The sequence below is a fragment of the Vidua macroura genome, chromosome 15 (assembly GCF_024509145.1).
Source record: "Vidua macroura isolate BioBank_ID:100142 chromosome 15, ASM2450914v1, whole genome shotgun sequence".
Lineage (NCBI taxonomy): Eukaryota > Metazoa > Chordata > Aves > Passeriformes > Viduidae > Vidua > Vidua macroura.
Window position 1 is genome coordinate 14,435,613 of NC_071585.1, and position 26,579 is coordinate 14,462,191.

The window sequence follows — 26,579 nt, forward strand, 5'->3', positions numbered from 1 at the left end:
CAGTCCTTTTTCCTGAGAGAGAGTTTATGCTTTACTCAATTCTAGCTTGGTCATAAGGTCAGGAATTCATTTCAGGTGGGATTTGGGAGAGAAATCTATTCACTGACTGAAGCCCCTGCAGCAAGTTGCTGATTGTAGCATGATGTGATTTCTTCCAGGTGGTCACTGGCTCAGGCCTGGACAGCCAGAAGTCGGATGAGGAGTACAGGGAGCTCTTTGACCTGGCTTTACGGGGGCTGCAGCTGCTGTCCAAGTGGAGTGCCCATGTCATGGAAGTGGTGAGTGCATCTCTGCATCACTGAAAGCAGTCTGGGAGCAACTAAAAGTAATTCAAACAATGATGGAAATCTTTAATTTGCAAAGTTTTTGATCACATCTTAACACAAGTTCATAGATGTCAAATGCTTGGTATGACTGGCAGCCTCCCAGGTAAAGAAAACCAATTAACTAAGTGATAATAAAGCAAAGAATGGCAAACTGTAGTGATGTCTAGAGAATGTTTTTTTGGCATATGGCCTAATTCAGTCTTTCTAGCCTATCTTCTTCCTTGTTGCAATGTTGACATGGTCTCTTTCCATCTTCTAGTACTCTTGGAAGCTGGTTCATCCCACAGATAAATTCTGTAACAAGGATTGCCCAGGAACAGCTGAAGAGTATGAGAGAGCCACCCGGTACAACTACACCAGTGAGGAGAAGTTTGCCTTTGTGGAAGTAGGTGCCACTTGCACAGGAGTCAGAGCCAGTCCAGGCTGGTTTCCTGTCCATGTTCCTCAGGCCAGGGAAAGAGAATGGAAGGGTTTTCTCACCATACTCTGCCATGTGACCCATGTTAAGGGATTAAGGGTTCCCACATCCCTTAATCTGGCCTTTAAATTGCCCCTGGCCAGCACTGGCTCTGTCATGGAGCCAGCTGACATTGGTTTTATCAGACGTGGGGGGAACGTGAGCTGCTGCTTCTAGCAGCTTCTCACAGAAGTCACCCCTGTAGATTCCTACTCCCAAGATGTTGCTGCATTCAGTAGCTGTGCAAACACAAGAGATGCTCAGCCAGGCCCCAGGACACATCAGCTCTCAGCCTTGCTGTCTGTAAACAGTGGGAACAGTCCTCTGAGCCAGGCTCTGGGAGGCCCTCACCTTCCTCCTGCCTTACACAGTCCAGGGTGGTTTGGATGTTGCCCACTGTGCTGTTGGGCAGGGAAAGCTGTGCCCTGTGCAGATGCAGCTCTGTGCAAGCTGCACACACACGTGGAGCATGTGCAGTTTCCTGGGACTGTGTGGTATTAAAGATACCAAGAGATCAGGAGTAGAAACAAGGGACAGGGGCCATTTGCAAGAAACTGATGGTATAAATGCTTTCCTCAGCTTCTTGTGACCTGCAAAGCAGCTAACACCCAAAAATTAGCTGCCTGATCACCGGGCCTATGTTAGTTGAGTAGAATTAATTCAGTCCCGAGTTCTCTCAGTGCTGGATTTATAGCCCTCTTCACACAATGGAAAAACAGCAGGTACATCTGGGTTTAACTTTTTCTTCAGGTGATTGCCATGATCAAAGGGCTGCAAGTGCTGATGGGGCGGATGGAGAGTGTCTTCAACCAGGCTATCCGTAACACCATCTACGCCGCCCTGCAGGACTTCGCCCAGGTGACCCTGAGGGAGCCTCTCCGACAGGCTGTCAGGAAGAAGAAGAACGTTCTGATCAGGTCAGTCTGTCCCTGAATTCAGTGCAAACCCCATATATTTATTAGTGTTACACTTTGTAATACACAAGCACGTGGCCCTGTGTATGCTCCAGTACACAAGCAGACAACAGTCCTTGGCCAGCAGCTCCTCCAGAGGTAACTTTTGGGCATGATCCCACCTCAGGTACCTTTCCTCTCGTATGTGCACAGCCATAGGTATTTTCATCTTGAAGTAAAATCAAGCTTAAGCGCTGCTTTCCCTCTCCCCCCCACTCCAGTGTCCTTCAGGCAATTCGGAAGACAATCTGTGACTGGGAGGGAGGTCGAGAGCCTCCAAATGATCCTTGCCTGAGAGGTGAGAAGGATCCCAAAGGTGGATTTGATATTAAAGTCCCACGACGAGCTGTAGGACCATCAAGCACGCAGGTATGTGAATGTCTGTCTCCTGTGTGGGGAATTAATGATCTTAGAGCCATGCAGGAGTCTCCTACCCTGTGGATTAGCAGCTGTTTCCGTGCTCTGTTCCACAGAGTCTTCATGCTGTTGTGTTAAGTGTTGCTTTGGTGCCTAATTTGTTGTATAATTCCCAAAGCCTCTTATTTTAGGGGATTAATTATCTCTAACTCTCAAGGATAGTGGCTTATGTGTGCAGAGGGTGGTCACCACCTTGGAGAAGTGTTACTTTTTTGTTCCCGGAACACCAAGGCCGTGTGTGATGGTGTCTGGAGAGTGGTAACTGCATGTCACCTTTTTTCCAAAGCTTTACATGGTGCGGACCATGCTGGAGTCCCTCATAGCAGACAAGAGTGGCTCGAAGAAGACTCTGAGGAGCAGCTTGGATGGGCCAATAGTCTTGGCCATTGAGGAGTTCCACAAGCAGTCCTTCTTCTTCACCCACCTTCTCAACATCAGCGGTGAGATTATGGCTGGGGGAGGTTTGAACCCAGCCCTCGCATGCTCAGAAAGGCAAAAGCTTTGCTCCTCATTGACATGTGCAGAAGATTTTCCTTGATTTTTCCCAAATGTCTTACTCCTGCCTGCTTCAGGCATGCTTCGGTGTAGTAGTTATTATGTGAACAGGGCTGTCAGCAAGGGCAAATAGCTGCAGGTGGTAGTTTATTTTCTAGGACTGGACTTTCCTTCTGTCCCAGACAAATTGAGCCACTGGACACAGAAGAAGTCTTCCATAATAACTCTGAGCTATTCCAGTGTTCTCCAGTGCTGGCCCTCTAGAGCAAAAGGAGTGATCCCTTCCTTCTTCCTGCATTACCAAGTGCTCAGGCAGCATGGACACGGTCTGGGTTTAAAACCAGAGACATCCTAGAAAAGTGTTCTATACCCAAAAGCAAGGCTGCAGCAGTTGCCTCCTGTGTCATGCCCTCACTGCCATCCCCAGGGGCGTAACGTGGTGGTAACATGGATCCCCTGTGCATTCCAGAAGCTCTGCAGCAGTGCTGTGACCTGTCCCAGCTCTGGTTCCGGGAGTTCTTCTTGGAGCTGACCATGGGCCGCCGCATCCAGTTCCCCATTGAGATGTCCATGCCCTGGATCCTCACGGACCATATTTTGGAAACCAAAGAACCCTCCATGATGGAGTAAGAGCTGATGGGCTCTGTTGGGACCGTGCACGTGCTGGGGTTTGGGATTTTGTTCAGGAAGAAGGGTAGGCTGGTGATGAGCAGTCATTTTGATGTGGGAGGTAAATAAATGTTCCTTGATCTGCTGTCACATGAATGGTGCTGTGTGAACACCTAGTTAGCAGACACAGGGGCGACTTCCTGGCACTGGCACTTCTTCATGTGTCATAAACAGCAGCTGGCAGCTGTTGGGACGTGGGCAGGACACGGTGGCACTGTCACCTGCACACAGCACTGAGACAGATGTGTCACCAAAGGGGGTGGGCCCAAGCTAAGCCACCTCAACTGGGTTTTTTTTATATGTGGGATAAATGATATGAGGAATTGATGTTCTGCAAGTGTAATCATCTTCATAATGTCTTCCTCATTAGGAAAACGTGGTTTTCTGTTGTATGAGCATTGTCAGAGCACTCTCTGGAATGAGGGCATGGTGAAGGCTTTTTTAAGGGCAGAGATGAAGCAAGTGTTGATTGAAGAACTCATAATGAGCTCACTTCCAGGTCGGTTGTAGTAGGTGCTTCCTGCAGAACCCAGGAATAAAGAGGGATTATTTGAGGGGCTGCAGGAGGTGGCAGTGATAGGCATGAAGTCAGGGAAAAGCCAGTTTTTTTGCATCAGGCAGGGCACAACATGCACTGGCTGCAGTTTATGCTGATAAGCTCCAAAGTTAATTTTAGATGTGGTCTGTGTTCTTGCCCTCAGGTATGTGCTGTACCCCCTGGACCTCTACAATGACAGTGCATACTATGCTTTGACCAAGTTCAAAAAGCAGTTCCTGTATGATGAAATTGAAGCTGAAGTAAGTTCTCTTCATCTTTATTGTATGGAAAAAGCTCACTGGGGTCACACTGCCCTGTTTGACCCAGCAGTTCATTATAGTCACCTTTATCCTGAAAGAAATATCCTATCAGACTGAGAAGTTTTCAAAAAGATCAGCATTTCCAGAGACCCTACAGACTCTCCTGATTAAGGGCTTCAGCTCAGCTGTACCTGTAGGGAACCATGGAAGCCAAAAACTGTCAAACACCGGGGACATGGCAGAGCCTGATGAGCAGAGGGTTTGAGACATCAGAGGAAAAAGAGAAATTCCCTGAGAGGGAAGGGTGATTGAGGGTGGGGGACCAGGACCTGTAAGAACATGCTGAAACTATAAAGAGAGAAATGTAACTGCAATTTTCTGCTTACCTTCAGCACTGTGAGAAGTGCAGTGTGGTTTTAAGATAGTGTGACCTTTAATACATGTTTGTATTAAATGAAGGATCTCTGTTGGGTTGTATTGATCTTGAGTGTGTTGGAAGGATCTGTTCTGTGCTGGTGACACCCTCACCAAGTCTTGTTTTTTCTCCCCCAGGTGAATTTGTGCTTTGATCAATTTGTGTACAAGCTGGCAGATCAGATCTTTGCCTATTACAAAGCAATGGCTGGCAGGTAGGACAACCTGACTGCTGGTGGTGACTGATGATATCACTGCATCCAAATTGTTGTTAACCAAAAGATTTCCCTCAGGGAGCAGCCACTGCAAGAAGACAAAACATAGATCATCCCTGTCCCCCAGAGCTGGCTGTCCATGTCAGACCAATGTAGATGGGGAAAATTAATTAAGGAGACACAGTTAAAAGTGAAAAAATAATAACTGGCATCCGGAGTAGCAGTCAGAGTACAGTTTGTGAGAGCAGCAGAAAAGCAAACTGAGCTTGTTACAGGCATGTCCTTGCTTGACTTCTGTTTCTGTACCAGGCAGAAGACTGAAAGCCTCCCATCTCTACAAAACAGGAATATGCACTTGTCCTCACCCTAGTAAAGCAGCAGGACTTGTTCTCACTTTGGGGAGATAGAACCTTTGTGGCATATCCTCCTTACCAATTTAAAGGGCATGGATGAAACCTAGTGAGAGTCTTCTTTTTGTGGCCTCAAAGATGAACCAATCTTCCTTGTGACTGCAAGTTCTGTCTCTAGGTCACATTTGGCCTTAGAGAAGGAGGACAATCACTATTGCAAACCAAATGTTCCCACAGCAGATCTTCAAGGAGGGAGCACACCAGGGGAACCACCCAGTACATAGCACTGATATCTTTCAGCACACTTTTTTTATCTTTTTGAATGTTTTAGCCACAAAAGACAAACAGGGCAGTCCCCAGATAACAACTACTGCTCTGTGATTTCGTGTGTAGAGATTTCTTGGAATTGAGAGCCAAGATTAAAAGAAGGTCTAAAACAACTCTGTAAAGACTCATAGAGAAGCTGATAGTGTACGTTTCTATTTTCCTGACACTGCTTCCCTTTTCCAGTGTTTTACTGGACAAACGTTTCCGGGCTGAGTGCAAGAATTATGGGGTGATCATTCCATACCCACCATCCAACCGCTACGAAACGCTGCTCAAGCAGAGGCACGTCCAGGTACAGTGCAAGCAGCAGACTCCAGTACTCATCACTCCTTGGTCTGTTTTCCTTTTGGTGGTGGAGGGCATCCTAGCTGAGATCAGCTCTGGGCTGAGAAGGGTTGAATCTGTTTGTGACACAAAAATGAGTTATGCTTCACATTTTCTTCATTCCTTCTTAAGTAATCTACACACAACCAAGGCACTTGTGCCACTACCTTCACATTTTAGCAGATTTAGAGGTTTGGGTTTAATTTGTGTGTTGAGTAAAAAATCCAATACCTTTTCCCCATCAGCATATAACATGCAAATCTTTTCTTTTGCCAGTTGCTGGGCAGATCAATCGACCTGAACAGGCTCATTACCCAGCGCATCTCTGCAGCCATGTACAAATCATTAGACCAGGCCATCAGCCGCTTCGAGAGCGAGGACCTGACATCCATTGTGGTAAGAACTTCTATTGACTCTGAGTATGAGCAGGGAGACTAATGCACTGCTGTGGATGCACAGTCAACTGTCTTCTGTTTTGAGTTCTCCTGCAATAGGTTTCAACCAGTTATGTAGCTTCCTTTATGCTGCTGAGTCTTTAGTTTAAAGCTGTTTATGCAGCTTTAATTGCATTATTTTCAGATCATTAAGTATCTGTGTAAATCATAAGGTGACAATCAGCAGTTAGACTTTGCAGAGTTCATATAAAGAGAGTCTGGTAAACTGGAAGAAGGAAATCTTGGCTTTAATTCCCAGTTGGATGAAGGTGGCTGTGACATTGTTCATGTATGTACAGGATTTGCTGTCTTTGATATGTTATAGGAGCATCAGAGTCAAGCAGTGTAAAATTACCAGTTCCCACCTTCAGAAGATTCTGAGGTAAAAGCCAGCCAGTGCTCAGTGGGGAACAAATTAATTTTGCTTCCTGCAGGTTCACAAAATACTGGACCAGGACCCCCTTGAGTGGAAGTGCAATTGGCCTTGGCCGTGGAGTTGAATTGATGTCTTTAGTTCTGCGTGCATGTGGATAAAAAGCCATTCCCCTGGCAATTAAATCAGCTATTTCTGTTGTAAGACATTGCATTTTCTACTGCTTTATGTGCTGCAGGAGCTGGAGTGGCTCTTGGAAATCAATCGCCTGACTCACAGGCTGCTGTGCAAGCACATGACTCTGGACAGCTTCGATGCCATGTTCCGCGAGGCCAACCACAACGTGTCCGCGCCCTATGGGCGCATCACCCTGCACGTCTTCTGGGAGCTCAACTTCGACTTCCTGCCCAACTACTGCTACAACGGATCCACCAACAGGTGAGGAAGGAAAGCAAGGCCACCTCAAGACCCTGGTTTTCTTTCCAGAACGTCAAACCTGCCACATAAAATTGAGATGCATTGTGGCGAGGTTTGTGTTCCCTGTGGGATGCAATAGTTACTCTTAAAACGAATTTGAAACTCACCATCTTCTTTTGGTCTTGAAAATGTTAGTAACAAATTCAAGCAGCAGTTAGGCAGTAATTGAAGTGGCTGAGGGTTGGTTTGCTCAGCAGGAGAGCTCTGGTAGCTGCTCAGATATTGTCTTCTTGCCTGCCAAAAATGAGAAGAAATCTCTCTTTTGGTAGATTTTACACCACCAACAGATTGTGGCAGGATTTTGCATCCCTGTTGGTGTAGTTCAAGTGATAAATTCTAAGTAGCCTGCAACTGCAGGTCATCCCAGACCATGCCCTGTGTGTGATAGTTAACCAGGCTCTGACCACTTCCCTCCCCATCTCCCATGCCTGCCACAGGTTTGTGAGGACAGCGATCCCCTTCACACAGGAGCCCCAGCGGGACAAGCCAGCCAACGTCCAGCCCTATTACCTCTATGGGTCCAAGGTCAGTAAATGAGCCACAACAGCCAGAGGAGTGGATGTTGGAAATATTTATTTAGGAAGACAAAGAAATGCAAGGACTGGTTCATTTACAGAGTGCTGGGTGTGAACAAGCAGGGCCACATTGCTGTGTGCAACCTAACAGACATGCAAGAAGCAGATCCAGTGTGTTGTTGCTGTTGCTTTTCCATATTCTTCATAAAATGCCCATGTTATGGGGTGTGAACACGGCTTTTGCTTGGTGTTGGCACTGAGACTGAGTCAAATCCATCTAAATGCACAGGCAGGTGAGCAAGTCGGTGCTCTGATGCATTTATGCTCCCCAAGGAAGGTACCACTTCAGGAATCCCATTTTCTGTTCAAAATGGGAATTACTAAAATACTTGTGTGTGCACTACTTAATACTGACAAAAAGCTTTTTTCTCAGGCTGCAATGACTGTTTATACAGGTGTTACAAGGGCTTGGGCTGTGATGCTAGTGGAGGGGCACTCAAGTGTGAAACTACTTGAGTGGAGTTTATTTCTTATGCATATTGATTGATGACTCTGAAGTGAACCTACAGCACTGATGCACATGAGCTAATGACACTACAGTCTGCCAAGCCTGGCTGTTCCCAGAGAGCTGACTTGGTTTCTTTTCTAAAAATCTTCAGCAAATGAGAGTATTTTTGTCACTTGACAAAAATCTTTCTCCCTGTGACCAATGTCTACACCTCATGTTCTACCCTGGGACAGACAGTTGCCATGGACACACAGACAGTCCTCTTGGCAAGAGCTGGGAAAGAGCAGGACAAACCAAACCTCTAAGCAAGATTTTGTTTTCTTTTGCTTTCAGTGAAGGCCATGCTGTGGCAAGATGGCCCTTTTATCATCGCTGTTTTTGTAGGAAAAAAAGCAGTGAGGGGAGTTATAGGGGCTCTCCTTCACGGAACTGGAGCTCCTCATTAGCACAGTGGTCATGGGCACTTCCAGGAGCTCCTCCCTCAGTCCATCACTCAGTGGCTCCTCTGGTGAGCCACTTCCTTCCTCCACTTCTTCGAGGCTGCTGTCAGGGTGCTTCAGCCTGGCAGCCCAGTGGCACCGCGCAGACCAGAACTGCAGGCAGCCGTAGGCCAGGAGGGCGAGGAAGCAGAGGAGCAGGAGGCTGCTCACCATCCACATGGACGTGGTGGGCTCGTGCTTGGAGCCGCCGAAAACCAGGGGGATTTTGTCCAGCGTGTGGAAGGTGGTGCAGTGGTTGCTGGAGGGGTAGGAGTTCTTGCAGGTGATGCAGAGGACGTAGATGGTGGAGGGTGTGAGGCGGTGCAGCACCAGGGAGCTGAGGGGGTGCGGCACGCGCTCCTCGCGGTGGAAGTTCTGCCGCAGGTAGCCGGCAAAGACGCTGTTCCAGTTGGGGCGGTACATGACGTGGTAGTAGTTCTCTGGGCAGGGGCTGCTCATGGCCCAGGACACGGTGGCACTGGTGTAGGTGATGTTGTGCACCTCGATGTTCATCGTGCCCCTGAAACCAGAATCAGGGAGAGGCTCAGGTTGCTGATTCGTGTCAAGGCTCAGAGGACACTGACATTGATGAAATCTTTCCACCAACTTTTACTTTCCCTTAGACTGGACTCAAGACTATCCTGGCTCACTTAGGTTACATGTTAAAATTACAAAAGACAAATCCTGCTGTTGCCCAGACTACTGTATAACTCTGTTTCATAACAAAAACATCCAGTTGGAGCACAGGGTACACTTTTTGCTCCAGTTATATTTTTTAAAAAATCTCTGTGACTGCTTGTCTGTATCAGAAGCTATCTTAGCTTTTTGTTTCCCACAAAATAAAAAGGATACTACAAGTGTGATTAGCATAAAAGGATGATTAAACTAGCTCCAGCTTGCCTTGTGAAGCTGCCAATCAACAGATATTTTGATTTTACACCTAAATGGCATTTAGAAAGCTCCATAATGGTTAATTCACTGTTTTAAGTTGTCACTGCATTTTCTGTACCTTCCTTGCTTAATAAAGTATAAACTCTTTCTGTTCCCGCAGCATCTCACACTGCAATATCTGGGTCTCAAATATGAAATCTGTAGGTTGGTGGAATATAAAAGCAGTACCTTTAGGGAAACACAAATATATGAATAATAAGAACAAAGACAGAAAAAAGACACTGTCTGCCTAACAAATTTAAACATTTAAACTGATTTGAGCCAGAGCTAGTGAGTAGTAGATGATGATCCCTGATGGTGCAATGCCCTGTAGTTTTTTAATACTCTCTGAGCTGTGTGGCTGTTTAGCAACAGCCACAAATTACTTGAGCACATCACTCCTTTAGATCCCCAAAGAGCTCTCTGAGCATCACTGCAGGGTTCTCTCTCCTGGCCAGAGAAAGCTCAGAGCAGCACCTCCGTTCAGTTGAGCTGGTTTACTCTTTCCTTTTTCCTCTCTCTCTAACAATAACTAACTTTCCTTTCATTCACTCAAGAATAAGCTCATACTAATGACTGCTAATCTGTCCTTACATGAGGCTGCACATGCCCATGCTGAGCCCTCCCAGAGCCAGCACTTACCTCCAGCCAGGTCCTGGGTGGTGACAGGTCTGGTGACAGAGTGGCCTCAGGCAGTGTCTTGCCAGCACTCACTTCCCTCCTGCCTCTGCTAGATCCCTTCTCTGAACTCCCTCGTTTATACCCAGCTCGGGCTCCGTCATCTCTCACCATGGCAACCAATAGGAAAGGATGGGCAGGCATCTTCGAGTGATTTGGGAATGTTATCCCTAAAAGCTTCTGCCTGGGAGAAGTATATGTCTCCAAGGCAGGAAAAAACAAGCCAGGTAGGTTTTTTTTGCTGGCTTATTTGGGTTTTATTTTTCTCCTGTATCCACAGTCCCCCAGCAAGACCATCACTGAGCCCAGCAGGCTCTGGGGTTACAGACACTTTGGCACATGGTGTGAACTCTGGGATCCTGACCTGTGGTACCTGTTGACTCAGAGACTCTCTCTTTAATTCTGTGATTTCTTGCACACTTAAACTACTGATTTAAGTGAGAGCCACAAGCAGTGCATTTTGATCTCTGATGGTGCTGCAATTTCCAGTAACCTTTTAATATTTTCTAAACTGTGTGATGGGAGTAGGAATTGGGTTTTCAAAGACTTGACCTCCCACTGAACTGCATGGACTTAAGATCTGCTCTTCTTAAATGCCTCTGACTTACAGACAGCTTGGGGATGTCCCCTGTGAGTCTGGTGAGAGGGCAGGAGGGAGAGGCAAAGCCAGTGCCTGTGGTGTTCAGGGGAGCAGGTCGAGCCTGTGACCAGGAGGGGACAGATGAGCCTGGTAGGGAGAGGCTCTGAACAAGTGACTTGCTCCTCTCTAAAGCCAAAATGTGCTTGAGAGGAACTTTCCCAGAAATGTTGATGCTGAGTCTGGAGTTACTCATTCCACTTTCTAAGACACTTTCAGCTGTTGCACTGAAATTAGGTTGGCTGGGAGCCCTGATTTGTCTTGGGCTGTGTGCAAGTTCCATTTTTTTGTCTCTGAGTATATTGCTCTTTCATTAGCTCTTCATTTTTCCAAGGGAATTCTGTAACAGCCAGTACTATTTATTATCCCTCTCTGTTCAATTTTACCAGATAAAACTCTCCCTGCCTTTCCTCAGGTGAGTTCAGACAGGTCTGAGTGATGGCCAACAACAAGGTCAAAGACATGGAAATAGAACTGGGGTTTGATTTGCTCCATTTGTTGCTAAAGCTTCTCCAGAGCATTGCTGGTAACCTCCTGAGCTCCTAAAGCAATGCTGCCCACATGCTCACAATTACAGATGGCTGTCCCTGAGACCTGGGTACAGGGTGGACACTGTGGGACACTGGGAGCTCTGCCCCATGCTGCAAATCCCAGCTTCCCATCCCCAAAACCTGCCCATTTGGCCCCAAACCAAGGATGGGGCAAACCTCCCCAGTGTCTGCAGCAGCTGCTGCTCACAGGAAGCGTCAGGGTCAGGCTTTTGCTTTGGTCCTCTGAGGGATCAGAAGCGGCCACTGACACGGGGGAGTGAGCAGTGCTGTGCTGTGCAGCCAGCTTGTGCCTTCAGCTGCTTTGTCTTAAAATACCCACTGGTGTCATTTTTTACATCCTACAGTCTCTACCCCAAGCTGTGTATCTCACCCTTAAATGGAGTTATATTTTTAATTGCTGGCAGAGCATTATTATTAGACACAAGCCTGCTGTTAGTGCACTGTATGGCTCTGCAGAGAGCTCCATGAACCCACCTCATCCTGCAGACAGGCAGGCGTGAATCATCCTGCTCATCTGCAGCCAGTGCACATCCTAAAATGTGTCTTCTCCCAGTCAGGCTAATTGCTGAGACCCCCACTCTAGGGAGAAGCTGGCTGGGAGCTGCTCTCCAGCCTCTTTATCCTGCTGAGGAGTGATAAAGTATCCAAGGGGCTGGAGAGGGAGTGCTGCCAGGTGGGGACTGTGCAGCAGCACCAGCTGCTGGCTGCCTGTACAGCCAGATATCAGCCCTGTTGTGGGAAAAACCTGACCAGTTGCACCACAGCTGGTACCAGTAGTGGTAGCCCATCTCAGGGGAACAAGGGACATGCACAGACAGAAGTCCCACAGCCATGGAATAGCAAAGAGGCCTCCAGAAATGAATGTGGATTCATGGGCCCACTGAAACAAGGATTTTTTTTTTATTCCCCCAAGCTAGGATGAGCTAGTGTGCTAAGTCTGGGGAAATAAAAGGGTAAAGGAGCCTACAGGGAGGTGTGGAAGGAAGGGGCAAGGAGCCATCTCTGGGCCACTTGGATCACCCCTGCAGCACTTGCTTTCTGGGGACACCTGGGGCGGGGACACTGCCTTGCAAAAGTTAAAGCAACAAAAGCTGTGGGAGTATGGCTGGGCTGGGGCCCTGGAGCACTGACTTCTCTCTGGGATGGTCATGTTAGCCATTTGGCAGATGTTCCACGTTGGGCATTACTTAGTGTTTAAACAGAAACACTTTAAAGAAAAAAAAATGCAGTTTTTCAAATGTATCAAGGTGCATAACCAGTGGCTTTGGGGCTGTCTTGACCAGATTTTTAAAGACTTGGTTATCTGAGGATGCAGACAGAAGCCTAATTGAGGTGCTCAGTTCTCTTAAGAGCTGGTATCCAAGGAGCTTTGAAAGTAGGCTTCTGTCTGCTTAAATAATTCTTAACTCTGATACATACTCACATACTTAGGGCCCCTTTTTTTTTTTTTTTAAGTTTTAATGGGAGAGAAAGGTCTTGCTTTTTGTGAATGAGCCTCCAAGGCAGTCTTTCTGCACTTAATATTGTGTTTCAGGGCTATTTGCACCTACCAGGAACAAGAGGTGAAATTACATTTCACAGAAAATAGGGGACTTTCTAGCTGTGCCTTATTTCTGCTCATTCAAAGAGCACTTAGGAATTACAGCGGGTAACAACCTGCTGGACCTGATCTGTAGGGCTGTGACAAAATGAGGGAGAATTAATTGATTAAAGTAACTGACAAGTCTGTGAAAGCGTGGTCAGTACACTGGTGAAATTCTACAGCTGAGAGCAAAAGAAAATACTTTTCCAATTTTTAGCCAATGATTTTGTAAGCCATTAGCTGCTTAGATGAAGTGTTAAAAATAAACCTTGTGGAGGGAGTCAGGAGTGGAGGATGACAGGAGCCTCCACTGGGGGTATTGCAGCAGTGGTGGAGCAAAGACAACATTTTGCCCTTTTCTGCTACTCCAGCCCTTGCTCCCTTTCACCCAACCTCCTCAGTGCCTTCATCCCATCACTCCCTTGGCTCCATTACTGGCAGGAAAGGGGATCCTATATTGCAGAATACGTCTGCAATATCCACAGGGAGGCATTTGGGATTCAGTCTGATTAATTTCCTTATCTTTGTTTCACCTTTAGGTAAGCATGAGCCCGGGGTTAATCTGTGTTTTGCTGAAATGGGCACTATGTGCCAGGATCTTTCCCAGGATGGCTTTTTTGCTGTTCCCTGAGGCTGAAGTGGAGATGTCATGGGGGGAGAGTGCAGCCACTCAGCTGGGCTGAGTCGTGATGCCAACACTTCCATTGCAGAGCCCTCTCTGAGCATGTGGTGTCTCAGCTAAATCTGACTCTCAGTACTTCTCTGCAGAACACACAAGTCAATTAATTCCCCCTACTTCTCTTTGCCTCACACCAAATGGATCCTGTAAATGTTCCAGTGATGAAATGTTGCAGCAATTTCCATGTTTCCAAGATGACACTGATAGAGTATATTCCTGGAAATCACTTTCTGTTCTCTGCTAAGAATTTTTAGGGGCAGTGTCCTGGGTACCATTCTCCCTAGACCAGTGTCAGATTCTTACCCTTGTCACAGACCCATGGGATGTCTGTTAAGTAGAGGCTGATGTAAAGCTTTGCAGGATGCAAAAATGATCTTTTCTGTGTCTTTTCCGTGTCTTTTCTATCTGCCCTTAAACTCAGTTGCTTCAGTTTCTGCTTTTCTTAATAAGCCTCATTTAAAGCAAGTGCTCATAGAGGAAATAAATATCTGTCTGCTTAAATGTGTGTAAAACTTTTCATTTTAGTAGAGAGCAATTTGATTTTGAAGAGGCAAAGGGCCACTGAACTGAAATATTTGATTGGGAGTGTATGGGAGAGTAAATTACCTTGGAAATGAAAGTGGTGTTGCTACATAGGAGGATAATAAAACCTTGTGACATGACAGTGTTGAGGTTAGAGTATATCTGAGCACATAGGAAGAAAAGCAATCTTTTCTCCTACAAGAAGCAGAAGTGGGAATGGCCACTGGTGTTATTATTTCTCCTCCGCCTCCTTAAAATTTGTAGTGATGGAACATAATACTGTGATAAGAGAATTACAGGTCTGGTCAGGAATTACAGGTCCTGTCTGTCACTGTGCTTCCAATTTCCAGCCTCTCAACATTGCCTACAGCCACATCTACAGCTCCTACCGCAACTTCGTGGGGCCACCTCATTTCAAGACCATCTGTCGGCTCCTGGGCTACCAGGGCATCGCCGTGGTCATGGAGGAGCTGCTGAAGATCGTCAAGAGCCTGGTAATTCTGAGCCTGGCCCTGGTGATGGAGAAACCCCAAAGCCTGGATGGGTGCAGGCAGGCAGGCAGTGTGGGCGTTGGGATCGGGGTGTTGGCATCGGGGCGCCGTCGTGTCTCTTGATCCACGCTGGAACACTTGGAGCCATGGGCTGATTTTCAGTGATGAGCAACCCCAGTAATTCCTGTGGGATGGTGGAGTGTTTCAGCAGGGTCAGACAGCATTCAGCACAAAGATTTTATGGTTGACTAAATGGAATTCAGTGCATTATCTCATAACGTATCCACAGGGTGCAGGTGTGTAACTCCAAATGACAGCAAGGGCTTTAAAGTAAGCAGTGTGCTCTGCTCTAATCCATGTATGTCCAAAACATCTGATCTGCAGAAACTTGCTGTACATGAATGTAAATTCTTTATTAAACTCTTGAGTATCCAGTGATCATTCCTCAGGTGGAAGGAGCGTTTCCTGTGCAAGGGAGTGAATCCTTTGGCAGCTCTGGTGAAATGCTTTTTGGGTTAGAAGCACAAGTCCAGCTGCATCTAAGACTGAGCCTTGTTTTGGATTTCAGCTACAAACAATGCAAACACAGCAAGCTGTATTTTGAAGTTGGAAATCCATGCAGCTGGGATTTATTCTTTGGGAGGAAGCTGTAAAAGCACTCTTGACTCCATACACTTGGGCTGAATTTCATCTTTGAGTGAAATCCAAATTAAACAACTTCTCAGACTCCAGCTGAAGTTTCATCCTGTGCTGTCAGATGTGGACCCATCCACAACAAGCCTGTTTCAAAACCAGTGCCAGGAGACCTGGCATTCCAGTTTAACCTCCCTTTATCTCCAACAGCTCCAAGGCACCATCCTGCAGTATGTGAAGACTCTGATTGAAGTAATGCCCAAGATCTGCCGCTTGCCAAGACATGAATATGGCTCTCCAGGTGGGTGCTGCTGGTAGGATCCTTGAGCAGGAGCAGGAGCTCAGCCATGTTGCTGCAGCATTTACTCAGGCCCACACTCGTGGTTAATCCAGGCTGGGCACCTGTCCTGCCAGTGCCACTTGCAGCCAGGTTTGCTGGGACACTTTCAGCTGCTCTGCTGTCGACACTGGAACGTGTATAGGAAACCTTTCCAGGAAATCTCCTGCTGGAAATTTCCTTTTGAACACATAAATGGCTGATAAGGGAATGTGTTCTGGTAGCCTCTCTTATGTTTTCAGGATTCTGTAAGCTTTTGTGAGTTCACTGGTATTTTTTAAATGCTTTGTTTAGCTGGTGAAGAGATTTTTTGCAGCATGGCTGCAGTCAGAAACTGTGGCTGCTGTATATGAGCCAGCACCAAGTCATGCATCACAGTCTGGAACCTCTTTCCTCCTCTGATGAAGAAATCCAGCAAGTTTATATGACTTACTCCTTATTTCCCAAGGCTTACTGAAAGCAGAATAAGACACTACATGTTAGTTCTTCCCAATGCCAGTCTCTGTGTATCCATTTAGCAGCTGCAGTTTGTGATTAAGGAAATACCAGACACTCTTTCCTTAATCACAGTGATCATCTCTTCATTCAAATTACCAGGAAATGATTCTAATCTCTTCCTGACTGTCCTTCCTTCTCTGTTAAGGAATCCTGGAGTTCTTCCACCATCAGCTGAAGGACATCATTGAGTATGCAGAGCTGAAGACTGATGTGTTCCAGAGCCTCAGAGAAGTGGGCAATGCCATTCTCTTCTGCCTCCTTATCGAGCAGGCTTTGGTAAGGCAAAACCCCCACACCAACATCGTACCCGAAATTTCCAGCTCAAGAGTAGAAGTGCAAGTGGGTTCTCCAGCAGAAGAGTTTGGGAAGTGTTACTTTCCAGCTTCTCATCTTCTCAGGGTCTCTCTGGGGCTGTGTTGTTGGAGTCTTTGGGCATGTCCATGGGGATGGTGTGCATTGGTGCTTGGTCAGGCCTCTGGGATGGCTGAATCTGAATACTGGAAGATCCAGATATAATTCTTGGACCCAAAGCTGCCCCTTGTTTGTCCTACTTAGAAATAAAACCAACTGGAGTTAATTTCTAGATTGTAAGCTCTCTGGGGCAGGGATCAATACTTTTTTATATACATTATTTGTACAGTGAGAAGTAGATTTGATCCCTCTGCTCTTTTAGGGTGCCAGTGCAATGGAAACAACCTGCTTGATTGTAATGGTGAAATGGATAAAGCAATCCAACAGGAAGGAAATCTGCTGATGATATATGTCCTAGGACATCTTCACTGAAAATTTGGCTGGAGTAACAACTTGGTATTGCCCCCTGCACAGGAGTTTTACACGTGCACAAGTCTCAGCTCATGTGATGCCCTCACTAGTGTGGGGCAAAGGCTGTGGCTGAGTGCCACTCATCTTTTTAGCTCCTAGTTTTTCACATAACAAATTTACCAAGCAATAAATTCATCTCATAATTTAGCCCAGAGCCAACTGAGGTGTGCTCAACAACACAACTGTACATTAAATGTGCACACTGTGTCATAATGGTTTGGGCAGGGTTGTTTCAGTTTTTCCAGAAATATTTTTGAATTTCTTCCCTAGCATAAGACAGAATTTCCAAGCAAAACCAGGAGTTTTGTTCAGAGCAAAGCCATAAGAAAGTTCAAAGATTCCAAATTTTATCTGGCCATAGAGCACAGAGAAAACTAAAAGTCTCTGCATGTCCTCAAAATGAAGATTTCTGCCCTTGCCTTTGCATTTTAACTCCAGATCTAGAGACTTTTAATTCTTGGTACAGTGTATCTAACACATTCAGTGAGCAATGGTTGCATATGATGAAGAAGACAAGAGATGTGTATCACCCAGAAGCTTGGCTGTTACAGAATTTTATAGAATGACCAGAGTTGCCAACTTTATTCTGGCAGTTTCTGTTCTTTTTGTGGCTTTGTCAGTGCTTTCTGCTGTTCTCAGTGTTGGGTTTTCTGCTGGATGTACTGCATTTGCCTCTCCTATCACATCTTTAATGGGACACTCGTGGGACATGGTGGTTTCTTTAGAAATCTTTCATTTCAATGCAGAAATGTTCCTTCAGTCCCAGGAACTGTACATCAGCAGTGTACTGGCATTTTAGAATAGCAGAAGATAAAGATGATGGGAATTTGGGGATCCTTTAAGGAAGGCTGCCCATCAAAATCCACATCTGCCTACTTTCTATGCCAGACAGAGTCTCTCCCTCTTGGATTCTCTGTTCTTCCTGGCAGTAATAGGCTTGAAATACAAAGCCATTTTGCATGCAGTGGGCACTGGTTCCCACTTGCTGGAGGATGTCAGATGCACAGAGCCATCACAGAACAAGATTTTCCCTCTAATGGAGCTCTTGTGCAGCAGGAGGAATTGCTTTTATACTGCAATTACCTTCAGAGCTGTCTGAGTGATCTAAGGCTGGTGGTATTTGCTGGCAAAAATGGCTCTGATGCAGATGTCCAGTCTGCTGCATTTTACCCCCTTTTTATTGTTTAAGTTTGAGGAATGAGGAATTGCTTGGGATGAAATTTCTAAGCAGAGTTTGTGCTCTCCATTAATGGGCCTTGGGGAAGAGGTCTGTTAATAACATGACTAATTTTGGGACAGATATGAGGTGAATGCAGGCTGCAAATGGCTGAAAATGTTCACTTGATTAGATGAAAACAGCAGTGGAAGAACATTCACCTAGGAATGAAGTGTTTTGCAAACAAAATGACCAAGGTGGCAGGCCCACTCCGTTAGCATCAGCACCTCTGTGCCCGTGGAGGGGCCCCAGACTGTTCCTGTCCCTCCAGCACTGTGTCACAAACTGCACTCCCACAAACTTGCTCTCATCCCAGCATCCATGCGCCAGTGCAGCCTCCTGCAGCTCCATGCTCTGCTGTCCTGCTGGCTGGAAGGGTGGTGTCCACCCCTGCATCCCAAACAGGCCCAGCCGAGTCATTCCATCCGGGCCCCAGGTTTCTTCTGCTGCGCTGTCATGATCTGCTTCCGAGTGTGTCTACATCTCTCCAGTGAGCTCAGGACTGAAAGCATGTCCTAGGAGTAGGCTTCTGCAGGAGCAGGCTGATGCCTTGTCATGACACGATGCCTCTGTGTTGAACAGCTTTGGTTTCCTCGCTGCTGTTTCCCATTGCAGACTCGTGTACAATGTACTGTCGGCCATCGCTCCTCAGTCACCACCTGCCTATTTCTAGGTTTCTCCTCCTTGTGCATCTGTGTTTGGGATTATTTTTTTCTCAAGTGCATTGGCATGCATCCCCTAAGGTGGCATCTCATGGTGTTATTCCTCTCTGGACTTCTGTTTTCTTCTTCCTGGTGCCTGCACCACTGGGATTCTGATAGCCCTGGCTGAGTACACCACACCAACAACCAAATCATTTCAGACCAGTTATGATGTGCTATTTGCAGAAGAGCCACATGTCAGTATATTTTTCATGTACACTTCCTAAAATAACTGAACCGAAGGGTAATTTCCACCTGGGCACTCTCTTAAAGAACAGGCTGCAGGAATTCATTCAGGGTAAAATGAAATAGAAATCTCCATATTCTTTATCCCCCTCTTACTTTCAGGACTAGTAAGTAGGACAGAAAATCAGTATAAAGGTCTGGCCTTATACAGGCAGGAAGTATATTTGAGTTAGGGAAACTTCCTGACTGAAGCTGAGGTATTACTTCCAGTTTTAGATCATTTCAGTTGAAACCACTGGAGTTACTACTGAGCTGGGTTGGATCTGAATAGGTGCTGTAGGTGTGAACTGTTGTAGTGTTGCCCAGGCCCCTGACCCATTCAGTCTCCCCCATAGGTATTTTTTAACTTACTTTATCTTTCTTTCTTCCTGCCTCAGTCCCAGGAAGAAGTTTGTGATTTGCTGCATGCTGCTCCCTTCCAAAATATTTTGCCCAGGGTCTACATCAAAGGTAAGAAGCTGAGAGGGAAGCAGTGGGCAGACTCAGAGGTCTCTGCCAAGAGGCTTTTTTCTCTCCCATCTCTGCTGAGGATTAGCTCTGACCCTGCTTCCCCCTCCAAACAGATCAGTGGATACAGCCAAATGTCAGGTGCAAACAAAAGCCAGGGGTGCATTTCCTGTAGCACAGTTACAACCTGAAACCTCAGTCAGTTCGGGGGTTCCCTTAAGGTTTGGAAGGCATTTCACAGCCTCTTTGGAGAATGGCAGCATGAAATGTCCATCTCAACAGGAGTGCTCGGTAACAGGGACGTGCTTTGGACATGTGTGATTAAGCTGCTGCTGAGACTGCACTCGCCCATCCCTCCCTCCTCTGCATCACTGGCCCCTCATTGCTGTCGGTTTGGCTCCCTGGTCCCACAGTCTCCCCGGATGGTTGCTGGGGGGCAGCTCTGAGCAAACTCTGCGGAAAGTCGCGGGTCTCCACTTCCTCCTCTCATTTCACTGTTTGCTGCTCGCTTGACAGAAGGAGAACGCTTGGAGGTGCGCATGAAGCGTCTCGAAGCCAAGTATGCCCCACTTCACCTGGTTCCCCTAATAGAGAGGCTGGGCACTCCGCAGGTAAGGATTGCATTGGAAGGGATGGCTGTTGGAAACTCGTAGCAGTCCCCACATGGCCTGTATGGCCTTGGGAAAAGTGATCTTTTTTTTTTTTTTATTGATTGGTTGATTTTTCCCCCAAAACATCAATTGGATGAGCAAATCCGAATCTTTGCCCGAGCAAATGCTCTGAAGGGAAATTTGTGAGTGGGTCCAGGCACCACACACAATTTGTGTGTTGCTGCCTCTAGTCAGGAGAGCTGGCAGGGAGCTGTAAGGCAAGTGTGCTAGAAGCCAGTTCTGAATCAGAACAACTCCAAAAACCTCTTCATCTCCACTTTAAAGATGGAGAATTGCTGGAGTGGTTTGAGGAGAATCTTTGCAAGGCCATCCTAAAAATCAATTGCCATCACTTTTGGGGATCCCATTTTAGGATTGCAGTGGGGTCCATTTAAGCTCATCCCTGTCAAGGAATACATCTGAGAATGGTTTCCCTCCTAGCACATGCTTAGAACTTCAGCAAATGCTTAAAATTACGGCTCCATTTAAGTGTCTTCTTGACGTGGGTCTCAGCTTGGGAAAGATCTCTTGTGCAGAAACTCAGTACTGTTTAAAGTATCTCCCTAGACTGATCAGTGTAATGGGCAAAATTTGAGGTCCATTGATAGTAATAATCAAACTTCAAGTGCCCATTTACTTGGGGTTGATGGGATAAAAATCTTTCAAGTATCAAATGAATCAACACCCTTTTCCTGCAATGTACTGATGAGGGAATGGAACGAACACTCAGCTGGTGTAGGAGGTGACAGATCTATGGCAGGCAGAAAGTGGTTGATATTTGTTCCTGTATTTTTTTTTCTCATGGATCAAGGACATTTTGAACTTTGCATCATTGGAAATCATCTGAAACAGAGAAATTGGCTGGATAACTGAGGACTTTATCTTACTCTGTAGACACTTCCTTTTAAAGGAGACACTCGAGAAAAAGAATTCACCTCTGTGTTTTCGTGTCTTTGTGTTGGTCTTTCTATCTCTCCTTCTTTCCATGCAAAATCATCATTGAATTCTGCTATTAGAGTCCACTCGTTGCTTATCTCTGCTGTAGTTATAATGGTGATGAAAACAAAAGATATTTCATGTCCCACTAAAAAGTTATTTTTCTGTAAACTGTTCCCATATTCATCACACAGGTACAGTTGGGTACCAGATTTTTTTTTTTTTGAGCTCAAATGTAAATGAACACAAGAGTTGCTTTCTATAGATGCCTCCATAGCTTCTAAGCTTGCTCCTTTTATGCAGTTTTGGACATGCATTTTGGAAATGCAGTTTTGGACACAGGCCATACAGGATTTTTTCCTACAGAATGCATAAATGTCTTGTAACAATTGTCCAGAATCTAAGCTGAAGTTGCCTGCCCGACGCCTCTCCCAAAAGGTGGCCCCATGCATGTTATAGTGAGGATCTATGGGGTTTTGCAGGTTTTGGGTAGGGTTCTGTCAAGTTCACCAGTATACAGGCTGTAAAAGAGGTTCAAAAACTGGAAAATCAAAACTGGATTTGTGCAATGGCAGGAAAACTGCCAATGATTGTTGTAAATAATTACTTTGCATTGGAAATCCAGAAGCAGCTGTTTGATGGACCATTTATAAAGAAGCAGGGGGGTCAAAGTGATTCATTAAAGGAATCCTCTCCCCTTTAATGCCGACCATAAAGGTATTTAGTAAGAGGTTTTCAAAGTGCTTGGTCAGTCTGGCTTCTTCCCTGGAAATAATCAGAGCATTTGCTTCTGAAGACAGAAGGAATAATTGAGTCAGCACAGTGGCATCCTGTAGCAATTTACCTTGAGAGCATCCTTCCTCTCCTGATCTTAGAAATCAGTGGGACCCCAGACTGTGAGGCAGCTCTGAACACAGGACCAACAGCTCTGCAGCTGCTTTGCCCGTGTTAAGATATCTACCCTAGGATGGTAGTCCTGTATCAAAGACTGGTCTTACTGTGATGAGTCTTAGAACCAAATTCTGTCTGTGAATGTGCATAACTGAGTGGCACTACCTACACTGAAAGCCAGATGCATCCCTTTCTAAATTAAGATTTCTTCAGAAATCGTGTACTAGGATCACTGGAGAAGTTTGTTCTCAGAAGTGTCCCTTCTATCACTACGTTTTAGCAAACAGTAATGCTAACACCTAATTTATATTTGTAATGGCTCTGTTTCTACTGTGCCCTCATTTTGCCATGATAGACCAGTGTGTGCAGATCTGTGCCCATAAGAGCTTGGAGCAGGTGAGGAGAGGGACAGTGTAAAGCCTTTAGCTAAAAAGCTGGATGAAATAAACCTTTACTTGCCAAACAAACAGATGCAGGTGTGTGCCATGGAACCAGTGATGCCGTTCCTGCTTTTAACAGATCAAGGGATCCCACACCAAATATGGCCTTTGCACATGATGACAGCTTTCCCTTGATATTTGCTGTTAGTTGAATATTAATTAAGCTGAGGTCACCAGAACATCTTTGAAACTGTGGCACAAGCAGGAATTGCAAAGCTTCTAATTTCAAGAGCAATCAAACTAAAAATGCTTGAGGTTACTGCCAGCATAAATTGATAATCAGGAATGGGGATGTGCAGGCACATTCATGCATTTTTCAGAGTGGAATGAAGATGACCCAAGTAAACCAAGCATAATTCATGTTCTTTATGTCTGGCCAGGACATGTGCCTGCCCTTTGTCCCAGCTGCTGCAAGTCCCCGTTGTGACTGATTGGGATAACATTTTTATAGGCATTGCAGGGACAGCTGGGAATGGAGCAAATGCTTAAATACTGCTTAAAGCTCCGGGAAGTCCTCTGGGATAGGCAGGGTCTCAGTCAATGTCACACTTGTTCTGTGTGCCTGTTCCAGAGTGGTGGGAGGGGTGAAAGGCTCTGCCTGTGCAGCCACTCCTCTGCCAAGGTGAGCACGGCAGAGCCAGAGCCTCCCACAGCCACAGGCACAGCTCTGACAGCACCCAGCTCCCATTTCATGAGTTATTTTTGGCAGCACTGCAAAGAGAAGTCAGTCCTGCCACTGGAACAGCAGGAAATGGGGCAGCTGAGAGGATATCAGGGCAGAGAGACCCCCACGCTTGCACCTCTCAGTGAGCCTGGGGGAAGGCACTGCTTGCTTGTTTTAAATCCCTCTTTGTTTTTTTTTTTTTTGGTTTTTTTTTTTGTCATTCTGGGGAGCAGTGGGGCTGAAATGAAGTTAATTCTCTTTTAATTTGCCTCTAGTGTAAAAGCCAAAATAACTTCATCCACTGGAGCTATTCCAAATTTGTGTATCTAAAGCTGAGCGGGGATGTCACAGAAATTATCCACACGTGTAAAGTTTCCACATCTAGGAAAAATTTATTTGGCTTTCTTATAAACCCCAAGTTTTTCAGTATCAAGTTTGCAGTGGCTTCTCATCTTCCTCAGAGCTTTTTAACCCTAACTACAAAAGAAATCAAGAAAGCCATAGGCTATCTGCATTTTGAAGAGATGATGGCAATGTCCTGGGAAGCAAAATGTCCCTGTTCTCTCCTGTTTTATCTTCATAATCTGCAGAAATCATGAGACGAAACCCATTAAATGAATCATGAAATGAAAATCTTGAAACGAAACGCTGAGTAGCACTAAGAGGGCAGAGCAGCATGCTAACAGAATTAAGGATCAGTATTTCTGGTCAGAGCTTTGCCTTCAGCTCTGCTGTTCTGACGTACATAGTTACTCCAAAAGATCCTGAGGTCGGTGAAATAGAGCAGAGCACCACATTAAGCCTCCTGTTGGAGGGATGAGCATTGTCTGGTGGGAAGTGCCATGGGAGCAGCCATCAGAGGTAAGGTTGGACCTCCCACGAGGCGACAGAGCCGGGGAGAGACCAGGCAGCGTTAAATCCGGTGGGTGTGGGTCACATCCTCACTGGTGTCCCTCTGGCTGTCCCTGTCCTCAGCAAATAGCCATCGCCCGGGAGGGGGACCTGCTGACCAAGGAGCGGCTGTGCTGCGGGCTCTCCATGTTCGAGGTGATCCTGACGCGCATCCGGAGCTACCTGCAGGACCCCATCTGGCGCGGGCCGCCCCCCACCAACGGGGTCATGCACGTGGACGAGTGCGTGGAGTTCCACCGGCTCTGGAGCGCCATGCAGTTCGTGTACTGCATCCCCGTGGGCACCAACGAGTTCACGGCAGAGTGAGTGTCCCCAGCCAGCTCCTGCCACGGCTGCTCGCGGGCTGACGGGGCTGGCCAGCCCCCGGGGTGCCCTCAGCTGCAGTGAGAGCCTCTGTGGAGGTAGAGGGGGAATGTGGGTTCCTGGTGAAAGGGCTTGGTTGTGCTCAGATTTGTATAGGAACAACTGGAGGAAAGAGCAAGGTAAAGGGATGTGCCTGAGGTGACAGGCAGGAGATGGGTAGATCAACAACCCAATACTAGGTCCTCACCTATCTTACTCTGTGGTTCATCCTACACAGCCTGGCCTGGGTGTAATTCTGTATTATCTCCTTCTGGGTTAATTTTCTCTAGGTGTATACTCACTTTCTAGGAGCAGGACTGAACCCAGTTTCCCTAGGAATTCACCAAAGAAAGTTCCTGGTTCCATGGTACTTCTCTTGCCTAACTCTATCCTGTCATCTCTCCCCACCCATCACCTTGTTCCTCCCCCCAGGCAGTGCTTTGGAGATGGTCTGAACTGGGCAGGTTGCTCTATCATTGTTCTCCTTGGACAGCAACGGCGCTTTGACCTCTTTGACTTCTGCTACCACCTGCTGAAGGTGCAGAGGCAGGATGGGAAAGATGAAATCATAAAAAACGTGGTAAGTTGAAGGGTGAGGTCCCAAAGGACCCAAACCAGCACACTTCTTTCTGTTTTCTATCCTGCTTTGTCCAAACTCATCAATTACAACAAAGCCTGGTGTTAATCTTATTCCTACTGGCTGCCCTTGCTGTAAGGTTTCCATCTGCAGTCTCAGCAGAGAGGCCAAGGTTTTAATTGGCTTGAAAATCAAATCTTTTTTCTCCCAAAGCTTTTCCCTTCTTCCTGGGGTTGGGAAGCTGGACCTGAGGAGCTGGTATTTCCAGCAACCATCCTGTGATCTCACTGGCTTTATCAATAAGCAGCTGGGAGCCTAGACTTCGGAGTGGTTAACTGAGGACCACTCAGCGATCCTGTTAATGCTCTGTCTTGAGTCATCAAACCCAGTAATGAAGCGAGTCACCGGTCCCTGCGAGGTGCTAAGTGGAACAGGAACATGTGTTAGAGCTGCTTTTCCTTAGCAGAGCTTTCCAGCAGCAGGGCACAGGTGCTGCTACTTCCTAGCTGGTCAGATGACCTAAGAGCCTTCATGTTCTGTTTCTCTCCCTCACCATCCCTCCAGCCCTTGAAGAAGATGGCCGACAGGATCAGGAAGTATCAGATCCTGAACAACGAGATCTTTGCCATTCTGAACAAGTACATGAAGTCGGTGGAAACAGACAGTTCCACGGTGGAGCACGTGCGCTGCTTCCAGCCCCCCATCCACCAGTCGCTGGCCACCACCTGCTAGTGTGGACACGGACCCTGCACGGGTTGGGAAGGGAGCAGGGACTGAACCCAAACCAGCTGGGAGGGGTAAACTTGATGGTGTGAGGCCTGAGAAGGGAGTGAGGCTGGGTCTGCCTCACCACACGAGGACACACCTTCCCCTCGCCCCGTTTGAGTGCATGTTCCTCTGTACCATCCCTGTGATCGGTTTTACTCGTAGCTTTCGGACTTGAGGGGGGTGGGGGTGGGTGGGCAAAATGTGCTTTTCTTCCATGAAGTGGTCCGGTTTTCCCTGTGATTCACCCAGTCCACACATCTCTCTGAAGCCATACTGCAGCCTCAGGTGGGAGATCTCCACGCTCCCACGGCGCCGGGAACCCGCTCCCACCGCAGAAGCAGCAGGACAAATCAACACCCCCGTGACACGTGCCACCAGCCAAGGAGCAGGAGGGGCTGAAGACAAGTCCCTGATCCACTCTTTGAGGGGAAGAAGGGATGAAGGCAGTATCTCACCCATGGCACTGCCCTGAGGATCGAGTGCTGGGTGCAGAGGAGCCCTGCCAGGCTGGTCGTGGATGGATGCCTGACTCAGGCACAAAGCCCAGAGAGCTTTGTGCTCTCTGCTGTGTCCTTGGCTTTTTCAGCAGTTGTTTCCATGAGCTTTGGCATGTGGGCTTGAGGATAGCAATGATGCAGTCACCAGATAACTCCTCAGCACTTCAGAGAGCTGGGGAAAGAGAAAATGGCCTGGCTTTTTCCATGCTATGGGACTTCCAGTTATTTTAATGCAGAGGTTCTCCCCTGAAGACACATCTGTGGACTAAACCAGATTTCCTGTGGACTATAGAACAGGCTGCATTCATGTGAATGTGCTCTGAAACATCTTAGTTTGGGTGGAAATAATCACTGGTGCTGACAGGATACAGGTGTAGTTACCTTGAACATGCGGGATCTTT

The 26,579-nt window shown here is 46.8% G+C and overlaps 2 protein-coding genes across 4 annotated transcripts in view; one reads left to right on the forward strand and one right to left on the reverse strand.

The window, feature by feature from the left end:
- CYFIP2 (cytoplasmic FMR1 interacting protein 2) overlaps nt 1-26,218 on the forward strand; it is a 47,100-nt gene extending 20,882 nt beyond the window's left edge. For 2 of the 3 annotated variants that reach the window (XM_053991180.1, XM_053991181.1), the window contains exons 12-31: nt 159-278; nt 586-711; nt 1,534-1,700; nt 1,958-2,105; nt 2,440-2,593; nt 3,118-3,274; nt 4,019-4,115; nt 4,668-4,744; nt 5,605-5,713; nt 6,022-6,141; nt 6,791-6,990; nt 7,467-7,554; nt 14,461-14,604; nt 15,445-15,535; nt 16,215-16,345; nt 19,432-19,504; nt 20,018-20,112; nt 24,058-24,296; nt 24,769-24,916; nt 25,478-26,218. In XM_053991180.1, the coding sequence (XP_053847155.1) occupies nt 159-278; nt 586-711; nt 1,534-1,700; nt 1,958-2,105; nt 2,440-2,593; nt 3,118-3,274; nt 4,019-4,115; nt 4,668-4,744; nt 5,605-5,713; nt 6,022-6,141; nt 6,791-6,990; nt 7,467-7,554; nt 14,461-14,604; nt 15,445-15,535; nt 16,215-16,345; nt 19,432-19,504; nt 20,018-20,112; nt 24,058-24,296; nt 24,769-24,916; nt 25,478-25,645 (2,652 nt within the window). In that variant the 3' untranslated portion in view covers nt 25,646-26,218. Of the gene's footprint in view, nt 1-158; nt 279-585; nt 712-1,533; nt 1,701-1,957; nt 2,106-2,439; nt 2,594-3,117; nt 3,275-4,018; nt 4,116-4,667; nt 4,745-5,604; nt 5,714-6,021; nt 6,142-6,790; nt 6,991-7,466; nt 7,555-14,460; nt 14,605-15,444; nt 15,536-16,214; nt 16,346-19,431; nt 19,505-20,017; nt 20,113-20,962; nt 21,046-24,057; nt 24,297-24,768; nt 24,917-25,477 lie in introns of those variants that run through there. The other variant, XM_053991182.1, reaches the window with a different exon arrangement.
- On the reverse strand, nt 7,585-10,191 carry FNDC9 (fibronectin type III domain containing 9). The gene is made up of 2 exons (XM_053991183.1): nt 10,104-10,191; nt 7,585-9,051 (listed from the first exon to the last, which is right to left on the reverse strand). The coding sequence occupies exon 2, from the start codon at nt 9,042-9,044 to the stop codon at nt 8,382-8,384; it is 663 nt and encodes a 220-aa protein (XP_053847158.1). The 5' UTR covers nt 9,045-9,051; nt 10,104-10,191; the 3' UTR covers nt 7,585-8,381.
- Nucleotides 26,219-26,579: the final 361 nt, after the last annotated feature.

Coding starts and splice junctions, on each gene's coding strand:
- FNDC9 (XM_053991183.1), bottom strand. CDS start 9,044: ATGAACATCGAGGTGCACAACATCACCTACACCAGTGCCACCGTGTCC.